The sequence below is a fragment of the Mauremys reevesii genome, linkage group 3, assembly GCF_016161935.1.
Source record: "Mauremys reevesii isolate NIE-2019 linkage group 3, ASM1616193v1, whole genome shotgun sequence".
NCBI lineage: Eukaryota > Metazoa > Chordata > Testudines > Geoemydidae > Mauremys > Mauremys reevesii.
In genome coordinates, this window is record NC_052625.1 from 163,808,661 (window position 1) to 163,823,163 (window position 14,503).

General features: G+C 39.1%; 1 protein-coding gene across 1 annotated transcript in view; it reads right to left on the reverse strand.

Moving 5' to 3' along the window:
• The window catches only part of LOC120400098 (protein FAM83B-like), an 88,839-nt gene that overhangs the window by 18,559 nt on the left and 55,777 nt on the right, over positions 1–14,503 (reverse strand). The window contains exon 3 of the mRNA XM_039528463.1: positions 4,424–4,588. Coding sequence (XP_039384397.1) covers positions 4,424–4,588 — 165 coding nt within the window. The remainder of the gene's footprint in view (positions 1–4,423; positions 4,589–14,503) is intronic.

Here is a 14,503-nt window from a genome sequence, read left to right on the forward strand (position 1 = left end):
TCTGTAAAAAGTAACAAAGAGTCCTGTGGCACCTTATAGACTAACAGATGTATTGGAGCATGAGCTTTCATGGGTGAATACCCACTTCGTCAGACACATGTAATGGAAATTTACTGTATAAATATACAGGCCAGAATCAGTCTGGAGATAACGAGGTTAGTTCAATCAGGGAGGATAGTTCTAGCAGTTGAGGTGTGAACACCAAAGGAGGAGAAACTGCTTTTGTAGTTGGCTGGCCATTCACAGTCATTGTTTATCCTGATTTAATCCCCGGTGAAGTTAATGAGAGCTGTGCATGCCTATCTGATGGCAAAGGTAGTCCTATATTATGGAAGCACAGGAAAGCTTCTGTTGAAATACAGTATTGGCAAGATGTAATGGATCTGATTCAGCTCTCAAGTTCACATATGCAACTCTCATTGTGAGCCTAGGTGTGTGCATCTTAGGGCAGAATTTGCCCAAAGGAAATAAAGATAATTCTTTATCGTACAGTGTTATAGAAATGTCATTATTTCCTCATCCTTCCATTTCAGTGAATATGTAAAGGGTGTAAATGCTTCCTGCCAAATTTGTTTTCTCATCATGCAGCAGCAAGTCTGTTTCTTGTTTCTCACATGAGAAGTAGATACAAGTGTTTGCCAACTATAAAGTCTGTCACATACCCCACCTATTATCTCATAAAACATGATGATCTGACATCAGCTGAACAAGTTGGATCACGTCTCAGGTATTATAAAACATGTTCTAGCTCTTACGTTTGTTCATTATTTTACAATCAGAAGTAAGTACTCAAATTAAAAAAGGGGACACATTCCGGAGATGCAGCACAGTGGTACTTAGGTGTTGTTTTCTTAGGTACCCTAGTTCAAATCTACTAATTCATCTTGTTGCTGCAGCATCTGTCAATCATCCAGAAACAAAGAGGGCTAACACTGGCTTCTAATAAGTTTTGAAAATAATTTGCCTCTACAGTTTTCATTATATAGATGGCTCTTATTATATATAAAAAAAAAACCCAGAGGATTTTTGATGACTCTTTCCTCCTCTCTCCCTCCCTAGTTACACAAAGGAATTGGGGATCTGAAACAGAAAGTCAGAGAGGTTTAAAGAGATGGGTGGGGAAATTATTGAAACAACTTGTGTGGGGAGGAAGAGAAAAAACAATGCAGGAGATAGAGGGTTAAGATAAACATACGAAATCTAAAGCAGACAGAGAGAGAGATTGAGGAATAGAAAGGTGCAGAGTGTTTAAACTGTATTTAAGTTTCTTTTGGCTACCAATCAACTAATGATAATACTTTCAAATAGCTTCAGATAAACTCACCCTCCTAAAATTTTTAAATCTTTCCCCATTTGAAAAAAAAAAGTTGCAGAAAAAGTGTTAAATTAAATATCTGACTTGTATATTCTTCCAGATGCTGATTACCACAATAATCTTTTCTACAACACAGTCTATCACTATTCTTGGTTATGACTGTCAGGAAAAGCAGATGAACAAGTACTGACATGAAGTCAGAATATAGCTGAGTGCAGATTTCTGCTTGACTATTAAATGATGTGTTAAGAATAAATCTTTGTTTCTCCATAAATAGACAAATGAATGGTAAACATCATAACTCAAAACACAGGGCCTGTTTCACCACTGCATTACTCCAGTGTTTATGCCAGTTTAACTTCATTTATTTCAGTGGAGTGAAGAAGAGTCAGAAGAGGCTTAGAGTCGGGCAAAGGCTACTTCTGCAGCCCCAGTTCCTTTTTTATACAATGTCTGTTTTCAGGAAGATGAACACAGACTCTACCATGCTCCTGTAGTGTTGAGCCAAGCCATGGGAGAATAACAATGGCTGCTGCTGGGTTTGTATGTTGAAGGAAGAGAGGATATCCATACAACTCTACCTTCTCCTCTTTCTCATCCAATGACCAGGAGGGGGTGGAACTGAGGGACATCTTATATACCTAAACACGAAGAGTTGATAGTGGCCCAGCCTTAAGAATCTTGAATGGAAGAGAAGCAGAGAGATGGAGATGACTTCTCTAAAGACTGGCCAACCCCTTCAAAGATGCTAGCAATTCCTTTATCACATTTTTGATAGCCATAGAATAACTACCACAAGAGCAGTAAGGGCCTGGTCTTCTGAGCAAAAGCCAGCAGGAGGTGCCGCTGGGAGAGAAAAGTAAATTGAGAACCCTTGTTATAAAATAAACTAGAAGACAGTAAATAGCAAAGGTATCTGTGTACCATTATCTGCTTACTATTTACCATAGGTTTTGTGTCTTTGAGGTAGATCTTGGAGTCTACTATCCTCTTAATGAATGCATATACATTACTCCCATTCAAGTTACTTGGGCCCACAAAAATGTGATGTCACTCCACTACTTCTGCCCAAATTCATTATGAATGGCAAACCTCTCTAATACACATTAATCTGCTCTAATCTACTCTAATTTAATTACATTAGCCCCATCAACCCCAATACAAATTATTTATAGGTTAATCCCCCCCAACCCCACCCAAAACACAGGTTCACAGCCCATTAAAACAATAGTAACCACGCCTGAGCTTCATACAAATGAAATGAAGCAGCTGAATGTTACTACTCCACACATGCAAAGGAGATCATGGATACTCCAAAGTGAAGGGTCTTTGTACAAGTGTACAGAATTTGTATCTTATGCTATATCCTTCATCTATTAAATCTCTTCAAACCACTTTACAAAAGCAACCATGAACTTGTATCATCTGTACCTGTAGCCACTTTTAAAGCTTCATTTTCTATTACAAATGTCCCTTTATACATGGCTTTGAGAGAGCTTGCAACCATTTTTTTCCACCAGAGGAAGTGGCTTAAAGATACTGGTCACAAGCTCCTTTCATATGAATGCCATTATGAAAGGTTTCTGTTTATTTGTTTGGTTTTTTTTAAAGATAACTAGAACACTACATATGTTGCCAAAGACTTTTTTCAAAAATTAACCATTACATTGCTAAATGTCTTTAATTAAGTTAGTTTTATGCATTAATTTTCAAACACCGGTCTTAAATTCAGGTATGTACATTTGGGTATGTATTGCAAAAGTAAATTTGAATACTTCCTATAGAAAATGAAGTTTTAGAAGTAACTACAACTGCTCATTCCTCAAAAGAAATTAATCCACAATGACTGCTGTGATATCACAGTTCCTCCAGGACTCTTAAAGTGTCTGCATTAACTCCTTGATGATATGGTAACACTGTAAATAGTCTTGTAACAGTTGAGAACATAAACTACACACTTGGTATATTTACAAAGAACTGCAAATGAGTAAGTGCTAAAGTTCAATGAAGGAAGCTACTTACAGTATCTCAGAGGAAATGTGGAGAGCTATCATTGAGCAGCTTCAATATTTTTTAGTATTATTCTTGGCACAACAGACCGAGAAGAATATCCCACGTATGTGTGTTAGATCAATAGAAGTACACTGTATTGGACTGTGCTCCCAATGGTACACTAAGGATATACAGTATGACTTTTGGAGTATTTAGATTCTATCCCTCTACATATTATCTTCTTACCAGAGAAAGACTCATAGTTCATAAATAAAAGTGAATCTAATCATACTGAATATTCACAAGGACAAATATATGGTAAAGCAGTTCATAGGAAAATGATGAAAAATGGAATCCTGTGCCTTTTGATATAATTTTAACATCAAATCTCTTGAAAGGAAATCACCGTTTGTTTGTTTTTTAAAGAAAGCCCATATTTTGTTTTCCTAAACAATTTATATTTTCTTTATGCTTACATTTTGCAGGCTGATTTTACAAACATAAAAACAAAATGATTAAGTCCTCCCAGAATATAATATTCTTAAAATAATAATAGTACTCAGAAAAATATGTAGTTTTATAGATTGTACTGCATATATTTATTTTGCAAAGTCCTGAAAAGGATAAAATGTTTTTGAAGGTAATAGGGTAAGGTTGTGTTTTGAGCCTATTGACAGCAAATGGATCTAGACTGTTCTCAGTGGTAGAAGATGACAGAACAAGGAGTAATGGTCTCAAGTTGCAGAGGGGGAGGTTTAGGTTGGACATTAGGAAAAACTTTTTCACTAGTAGGGTGGTGAAGAACTGGAATGGGTTACCTAGGGAGGTAGTGGAATCTCCTTCCTTAGAGGTTTTTAAGGTCAGGCTTGACAAAGCCCTGGCTGGGATGATTTAGTTGGGTTTGCTTTGAGCAGGGGTTGGACTAGATGACCTCCTGAGGTACCTTCCAACCCTGAGATTCTATGATTCTATGAATTAATTTTTCATAAAATAAATTACATAAACTAAATCAATATTAGATATTTACTTCCTAAAAAATAATATTCTCAAAGAGAACTACATAAGAGCTAGGTATTGTAGTAAATATGTATTTTATTGTAAAATATGAAGCCTTACCCTGAATCTCTGAACTTGAAAGCCCTGTTTTTCTGTCATTTTAAGAAAGTGACTGAAGTTGAACTCATCAAGCAGAATATACACGGCAATCCCTCTGGTAGATGCCTCTACCGTTTCTCTGAAGATATCCACATCTGTAAATATATCCATAATTATGGCAATGACCTGTTTAAAAAAAAAAGACGAGAAACTACTATAATAATTTAATGTATAAATAGTGTATAAATAGTACTCCTTCATAAGCTCAAAATATATAACATTTTGCATAGTGCATCTAATGAATTAGTACTCTCTACATGCCAAAAAGCTCTAAGGTTGCTTTTTGTCCATCCAGGATAGTTAACATGGTGCAATTTTTGATCCTATCTTTAAGAAAGTACAGTAGAGGCTATATGCTTACGTTTTCATTGGGCAGGTGACCACTTGCACGACACATTATTTACATACATCAAAAAGTTTGCCAAAAGGCTGATACAGTGCTTGTGCAGAAAAACATACACAAACAAAAACAGTGAAACCATTACTGTAGTTTGGCTATGGAAAGAAAGACAATGATATTGTTACTGTAAAAGGCTCTCATTAGTCTTCATCTGTAATACTGTTCTCTAGGTTTCATCAGACGGGCCTACTCAGCACTTTTAGCAGATGAAACTCCCACACAATTCAGTAAGGGTCTGGTTGTGTAAGGACTAAGAAATGCTGAATAGAGACCCTTGTTAGGCTTACCATACTGAAAAATAGCAGATACTTCTGAATAAGGAAATACAATACCTATTGGTTTGAAGATATTTGACCAACTGTGACCACTTAGCCATCATTGGTGATTTTAGAAAAAATAATATTGAAGTGAGAAAGAGAGATAGAGAGACAGAATATATGAGTAGCTGTGAGAGAAACTTTTAACCTTTACAGATAATCTCCCAAATCCATTATATTCTTAATAAAAAGGTTGTACCACATCACTCATAAAAATGACCAAATTCTGCTCTTGTGTGTGGAAACCTTTCACAGTGCTCAAAGATACTAAGTTTGCTTTACCACAGTCACTAATTTTATTGGACCATCTGTACTTATGATTTTTAATGTTATAATTGCTATATTACATCCCTTAGTCTTATCCTAGAACGGAGGACTGAGATATTCAGCTTATTCATAAAGTTGGTGAAGCCATGTCAGACACATCCAGGCCAGAGTTAATTATTTCTCCAGTGAGCCATCTTCATTACCTTTAAGAGTTTGCTTAGAACTATAAGAATCACTCATAGCAAATATCTAAATGTAACAATGGAAAGATTAATGGCTTCCTGAAATATGATCTAAAGCAAAACCAAGTCATCAAGAAACATGAGAGAACCATTAAGGAAAACGGCTTTGGGGAGGCCAGAAGATGTGAAACAAAGACAGGGTGTTAACTTGGCCTGTAATGTAAGTGCTTAGCAGTTGAAATGCTCCCTATAAATTACATGGGATGGAGAGGAGGTCAATAGCCAGGAATCATGCTGTACTTCTTTCAAAAAATCTTAGATTTCATACAATTCCCATTGTAATTCTCTTTATAATCAATGTTAGCTCCTTTTTTTTATTAAAGCAAAACAGTATTAAGCTAAGCTGTACTATAAGCTAAGCTGTGATACTGCATTTGGATAGCCTAAAGCTTCTGGCAGCTGAAAACTCATAAAATCTCTAGTTTTGAGAATGTGTGCACTGAAGAAAGGGTTTAACAGAGGGCATGGCCTTACAATATCCATGTTTTTAGTCTCTGTAGATTGTGGGACATCCTGGTAAAGAGCCAGCCCTACCATGTCTTCTTCCCTGTCCTGCCCATGCCTTCCTGGCAGCATAATTGTCTCAGACACCATTGGTTCCTCTAATGAGGCTGTCAGCTTCCTCATCTTGGAGTGGGTAAATGCCACACAACAGAAGTTAAGGCTGCACGGATTTCCCCAAGAAAATATATCAATACAGAGTTGTTGGATCCTATCACTCCTCCTCTATAGACCAGCAGCCCACTAAGCCCATGAAGCCTCAACCATGCAGAGGCTTCAGCAAACTATGGGAATGCAATCCTTTGGATATTATAGTATAAACAGGAGTATACTGAAGAGAATAGAGAGGTTATATTACCGCTGTACACATCACTTGTGAGAGCACTTCTGTGTCCAGTTCTGGTGCCCACATTTAAAAAACAAGGATGTTGAAAAGTAGAGAATTTAGAGAAGACCTACAACAAGGACCTGAGGTTTGGAAAGCCTTCCTTACAGTAAGAGGCTTAAGGAACTCGACCTACTTAGATTATTGAAGGGAAATATAAAAGGTGACTAAAGACATCACAACTATTTACTGTAGGGAGATGATATCAGATGTCTCTTTAATTTAGCAGCCAGGGGCATAAAACGATCCCGTGGCTGGAAGTGGAACTTGCCAAATTCAAACAGCAAATAAGAAGCTCATTTTTAACAATGAGGATAATAAAGCATTTGAGCAACTTACCAAGTTGTGGTTTCTCCATTACGTGAAATCTTTAAATCAAGATTGGATGTCTTCTAAAAAAAATACTCTTGTTCAATCATAGGTTATTGGGTTTGACACAGGATTTACTGGCTGAAATTCTATGCCGTGTTATGCAGGTCAGACTACCAGAGATTCATAGATTCAAAGACTCCAAGGCTAGAAGGGAGCGCTGTGATCAGATCTGACCTCCTGTATAACACATGCCACAGAACTTCCCCAAAATAATTTCTAGAGCAGATCTGTTAGTAAAACATCCAATTTTGATTTAAAAAATGCCAGTGATGGAGAAATCCACCACAACCGTTGGTAAACTCTTCTAATGGTTAATTACCCTCACTGTTAAAAATGTATGCCTTATTTCCAGCCTCAATTTGTCTAGCCTCAACTAGACATTGGATTGGATTATACCTTTCTTTGCCACACTGAAGAGCCAATTAGCAAATACAGTGGAGTCGCATCTTACGCGGGGGTTAGGTTCTAAAGTCAGCACGTAAGGCGAAAATCGCGTATAGTCAAAATTACCCTTGAAAACCCCTTAAATCGCCCATAAAGTACAGTATACTGTTCATGGTTTTGTGTATACAACCCTGTACATTAATACATTAATATGTATAATGTATACAGTGTTGTCAGAGCGGTACCGGTGTGGTGCTCTGCTTTCTCCTTGTTGATATCACTCGGCTGCGTGTGTGAGTTCCTTCTGTGTGCTTCCCCAGCTCTGCAGATAGCTGACACAGCAGACCCGACAAGAATCCCCAATGACCACAGAGTCCAGTAAGATGCAAAGCCACGTTGGCTAGGTTTATTGCGACCTCGGACACAATTGCAGTTCCCTGTAGGTTTCTTAGCCTAATTCAGGGCATACTACGAGAAAGTGCCTCTTGGCAAGGACCCGGCTTAGTGGCGGGACTTTCCACTCCCCCTACGGCCGGACAAAGGCACCTCCCCAGGGATGCATTCTTATACACAGATACAAACAAGTTACACATCACACCTGACGTATTAAGGTACAACCTCTCTACGTAGCAAGTTACAACCTTTCTACGTATTAAGGCACCGCCTTCTACCTTGTACATGTTGGTTCGAACAAAACAACTCTATCCATCATTTTACCCTTTTGCCCCTGTCATTGGGATGGGTCAGCCTGTCCTTTCGTTATCTATGGAATGTTTTAGCATAAGATGTTCTATATTGGTATGCTAGGTGAATATGTATTTCTGCAGCATCAGCCCTTTTCCGTGCCAGCTTCTGTGAACCAAGCCGGCTTCTGGCTCACAGCTTAACTTTGCTTTATGTTAGCAGAGTCTTGTCCATTACTTTAGTTCAGGCCTCAGGCCTCATACTAGGCCTTTATCAGGGCCTGCACTTACTACATACAGTAATGTACAGTATATAATAAAGAGTACATATGCAAAATATAATTTTACAGTACTGTATTTTTAATTACATGCGGTAATTACAGGGGGTCATCAGGGCTTGATGTTGATCCAGGAGACAGAGGTGACAGAGAGCTTGGGTGACGGAGAGCGAGTCGTAGATGAAGTGGTTGGCTCTGGTTCAGCTTGAGAAATTGATTGCGTAGGCTCATCTGCTGCTGGTTGTTTTTCCTTGATCGGCAACTGTCGCTGTTGTCTCTTGTGCTGCTCAAACACTTCTTGATACGGTCTCAAATTGTCCATAATACTACATGTGATTTTGAGGCTTCGTTCCATAGAGGGAACGTATTCAGAAATTAAATCATTCAAGTGTTTCGCTGCTTGGAACACTTCAGCAAATTTATGAAGATTCCAACTTGCTGGCTCTTCCTGTTCATCGTCATCATCTTCGTCTTCTGTAGATGATTTTATCAGTTCCTCTAATTCTTCGTTAGTCAATGTTTCTCTCTGGCTCTCAATTAATTCTTCAATTTCTTCCTCAAATATGTTGATGAAGCCATCACCACCCACTTGCCTGGCCACCTTGTCAATGGTCGGAAAATCCTTAAAATCATTCACACATTCTTTCCATAGGTTTTGCCAACATGCATTGACTGTTTCAGGCTTGATTGCATCCATTGCCTGTTTAATATAAGTGATGCAATTGGCAATGCTGAAGGACTTCCAACACTCCATCACATTAAGAGTGGGATCAGCATCCATAGCGCTATGTAGCTGTGAGAATGTAAGCCTCGTGTATGTAGCCTTGAAACAGCAAATCATGCCTTGGTTGAGAGGTTGGAGGTGGTATTGGGGGGGAGAAAGATGACTTCAATGTTGTTATGTGCAAACCAGAGTGCCGCAGGTGGCCAGGAGCATTGTCTATGATCAGCAACACTTTAAAGTGAAGTCCTTTCTCTTCGAGGTACCGCTTGACCTCCGGAATGAAACACTTGTGGAACCAATCCAGAAATAATGCTGCCGTCACCCAAGTCTTTTTATTTGATTGCCAGAACACAGGCAGGAGATTTTTGTTCTTGCCTTTTAGGGCACGGGGATTTGCAGCCTCGTAGAGCAAGCCCGGCTTTATTAAATGCCCAGCCACATTGCCACAAAACACAGTCACACGGTCTTTAGCTGCTTTGAAGCCAGGGACTTGTCTTTCTGATTTTGAAATGTAAGTGCAGTTGGGCATTTTTTTCCATAAGAGCCCAGTCTCATCAGCATTAAAAACTTGTTCCAGAAGATAGCCCTTTTCTTCCATGATTTTCTTTAATTGTTCGGGGTAGGCTTTTGCTGCCTCTTCATTGGCAGATGCAACTTCCCAGTAGTCTGCACGTTTTTGAGGTTGAAGAGGTTCCTAAAACTGTTAACCCAACCTTGGCTGGCTTTGAATTCCTTCTCATCAGAAGGCTGTCCCTCTTCAGCAGGGGGTTTGAACAGTGCATAGAGGCTAAGAGCCTTTTCTCGCAACGTGTTGCCATCGATAGGCACATGTTTACAGTTCATGTCTTCCAGCCATAAGTTTAATGCCTTTTTAGCCTTCACTAAAGTCTTATCACGCACCTGGCTCGTCACCTTAGCAGTTACTGGAGCACTTGATGCCACGGCTTGACGAATTTCTCTCTCTAGAATCTTGATGGCATGGATGCTAGATTCGTTGTGGCCATATTTATGCACCACATTGGAGACCAACATACCATCGCTCAAGAAGTCCAACACAGCCAGTTTTTCCTCCAGCGTTGGAACAGACGCCGTTTCTTCGGTTGAGCACCAGATGAAGTAGTTGGCATGCATTTAGGAGCTACGTTGTACGAAAAATACATACCTTTAAACACTAGAATCACACTCAGCACGGCGAGATGCTCACAGTATGAAAGGCACGCAGGAACTGAGACAACTGAGGGAACAGCAGATTCACAACTCCCACTCCAGGGCATACACTCATTGGGTGGAATCGCCCGCAATATTTACAGGTATCTTGTTGTTTTTCTTTTTTTTTGCCGAGTGCGTATAGTTGAATTTGCGTAAATTAAATGTGCGTATGATGCGACTCACCTGTATTTGTTCCCCACCATGGGCAGCACATATTGGAGGCTTGGGGAGGCTAAACCTCACATCATGGGAGGGTGGGGGGTGAGGAAGGGCAGTGGTGAATTACCGCACGGGCCCATGGACCTGTGCCCAGGTGCCCTGGCCAATTTGTGGCTGCCAGAAAAAATGTCCCCCCAGCATCCCCCCTCTGGTGGCCCTGGCCGAGCTCTCAGCCCTCTCCCTCAGAGCAGTGAGCAGGGGTGTGGCCTCATCTGGAAGAGGCAGGGCCTTTGCCAGAAGAGGCAGGATGGGGGCTAGCCTCCCTGAGGGGAAGATTTACTCCCCCACCCATGTTCCCCATATCGGTACTTATAGACTGTGATCAAGTCTCTTTGTTAAACTAAACAGACTGAGTTCCTTGACTCTAACACTATAAGCCACGTTTCTAATCCTTTAATGATTCTCATGGCTCTTCTTTGAACCCTCTCCTGTTTATCAACATCCTTCTTGAATTGTGAACACCAGAACTGGACACAGTACTCCAGCAATGGTCACACAAGTTCCAAATACAGAGGTGAAGTGACCTCTCTACTCCTACAAGATTACCCTGTTTATTCACCCAAGGATCATATTATTCTTTTTGGCCACAGCTTCCTACTGGGAGCTGATGTTCAGCTGATTATCCACCACAATCCCGAAATCTTTTTCAGAATCACTGCTTCCCTGGATGGGTCCCCCATCCATCCTGTAAGTAATGCCTCCTTTCTTTGTTCCTAGATGTATACATTTACATACATTAAAAGGCATATTATTTGCTTGCACCCAGCTTACCAAGTGATCCAGACTTCTGTGTGTCAGTGACCTGGCCTCTTCATGATTTACCACTCCCCCAGTTTTTGTGTAATCTGAAAACTTCATCAGCTATGATTTTGTGTTTTCTTCCAGGTCACTCATAAAAATGCTAAATAGAATAGGGTCAGGAACCAAACCCTGAGACACCCCACTAGAAACACACCTGCTCAATGATGATTCCCTATTTACAATTACATTTTGACATCATTACATAATGGTCTTGTCTGGCTTCAAATCTATTAATATTCCTTGAATTTCTGGTTCTTTGCACTCAGGGGCCCGCCTCCACACAGGTGGTGCAGTTTTGTTATTTAATTAGAGATTAAGACTTGGCAAAAACACTGAGGATTACACATTTAATTAGTATGTTAATTTGTTTGAAGCTCTACTGATAGCATTAGCAGCTTTATTTATATTCTTCATCAGTTTCAAAGTACTGAATTTATTGTTGTGTTTTAAATTGTTTTTAAAAGCTCATCTGCAGAAATAATTTCTATGCTAATAGTAGTAGCAAGAAGTCACAAAACAGTGAGATCTACTAAGGGAGAGGGCAGAGGAAGAAGTGATACAAATTCAAAACATATACAGCAAGTCATAAAATTGTTCGTTGCACAAATGCTGTACAGAACAATGTTATTTTCGGTTAATTGATACATATCCTGTTGTAAAGGAATTCCCCATAATCTGAGTAGTACTTAAAAGTATACTGCAGTGTTTACCTATAAACTGTCTTCGTTCTTTTTGAAACACTTTATAATCCTTGAAAACAGAAGTCTCTTCTGAAACAAATAGTTATGTTCATTTTGTAAAATGTACAACGGTTATTCAAATTTTACAATAGATATTGAATGTTTTAAACGGTACTTTCCAGTCAAACTGCCAGAATCTTATGACTCCAGCAGAAATCTTTACACACCTTTTCAAAATTGTTATCACTCAGCAATAAAAAGTGACCTTGAACTGAAAACAACCAAGCATTCTTCACTGTCAGAGGAGGAAGGTAGTTGGCTGGGTAAGCAAAACTGCTCACAGAGAAAATAGAAAATTGAACTGCTCTCACTGATTTAGGATTAGATAGTAATAGCTGAAGATGACTACTCCTATAATTTATGTTTATTTTCTCCCCTAGTATTCAAATTAAAAAGTCTATATTTGTCATAGATTAGGCATACAAATGTACCCGCTCCCACACATTTGCTACTGTCTTCTATATTTTCTAAATGTGCATGGGTTTTCAATAGGTAAGGCCAAACTGGATCTCAGTTACAGCATTACAAATATGTAACTCCACTGAAGTCAATAGGCTCAAAAATTTTCCCATTTAAACAGTTTTCATTGACTTTACAGAAGGTACCATCAGATCCATGTTTTATCATCTACACTTACATCAGTGAAAGAAACAGAGCAGAATTAGACTCACAGTACCTGAGTAAAATGTCATGTTACTTAAAAAATTTAGATAAGTTTAAATAAGTTTTTAATTATAAGAAAAAATATTTTTGCTGAATAGTGCTTTGGTTTTAGGTAATGAAATGAAATATATCAGCTTAAAGCAAAATAAATGTCTTTAAAGTGACAGTATCTGGACACAGTATTTCAAACGAAGGTCTGGTCTACACTACAAGTCAACCTAACTCCGTAAGCATCTACACTACAAGGTTGCTCCTGCCGATGTATGTGACCCACTATACCAACCTACTAACTCCACATCTGCAAGAGGAGTAGTGCTTAGATTGATGTAGTTAGGGCAACTCAGTGTCCCTGTAGACACGGTTACTTACATCGCCTGTTGGCTTTCAGCCCTGTGCCAGGTTCACAGTTTGAGATCTCCACCCCGGGGCTGACAGCCCAAGATGTCATTCCCACGGTAGGCTCACCGTTGGAGCCCCCTGTGCCACTGCAGTGCTGTAAATGTAGAGAAGCTCTCAGTACCATAAAAGTACCAGAACATGTTAATAAATGATTCACAGCTCTCTCTAATAAAAAACAAAATGCATTTCTCTGATAACGGTTTGAATATAGGAAATGATGTCTTCCTACATAATATATATTCCCATTGTTAAGATTTAAAATCTCTCTGACAAGTGCCAATCGTAAAGAAAGACAGATATGTGCATGTTTTGAAGGTTACAATAGCAACGGTTTTTATTAAAATAACCATACAAAATTGAACTTAACACCTGGCAGGCAATCCTTGCCTAACTTGACCCATTTGTATTGTTCCTCTGCACTGTCATGTGACCCCTGTTAGTCAGCTGATGACTGTAACCCATGCTGTGGCCTAATTCAGTTGATCTACCATGCATTGGGATCAGCCTTGGAGATTGGTACATTGGGCCGAGCTGCACTCCTCTTACTTGATGAAAATAGTTAAGGCCTTACTAAATACACACTGTTAAGAGGTCCATGTGAAATGAGATGCACAGTCCAGTTTTTAGTGTGTAAAGTAATCATATCACCAAAAAAGATCCCACTAGCACAACTGATAATAATTAGCGGTTAGTCTCAAAAATAGGTTAAAAAAAAGCCAAGATAAAAATTTGTAAGCATTCCCCACTCCCTCCTTTTTAAGTTATTGAAATTAATGAAAACTGTCATTGAAATGGCAAAAATTGAAAATTTTGAAGATGCCTTAGGTTTAATGGACACAGAATCTAAATCCTGTCATTCAGCTAGTCATTCAAGGTTAGGGGTTGAGACACATTGGTAGGGTTCGGCGTAGCAGCTTTTACTGCCCTGCTGGATCCATTCTGTAAATAACCAATGACTTCACTCTCCTGGACTGTTCATCCAACTCCGCACATCTCATCACTGCCGAATGTGCGAAGCTAAGGCTGACTCTTACAAAATACAGAATCCATGACCATAAACTACAGATTAAAACTGGGAGACCCAGAGTGCAGAGGAATTATTGTGCAACCAATGTGACTAGGATTTAGATGTAGAGAAATTCTCTACTCTACTGTCCAAGACACATTTGAGAAAGATATTTCATTGAATTATTAGAAACGCTAAAATACTTTCTATAAAAATAGAGAAAAAATATTGCATTACCCCTTGTGGAAAGGAAAGATATAGCAGAAATAGCACCAGCCAAATTTGACAAGGATATGGGATAAAATCTCAAACATAGTAAGAAGATCTGACCTCCAAATTGTATCTGCCTTTCAAATAATTGAGGGGCTCTGTCATTTTCTCACTTTGGCAGCACTTCTGCAGCTCAACATGCCAATAAAGCACCACTGAAATGAACTGTGCTCTTCTACGG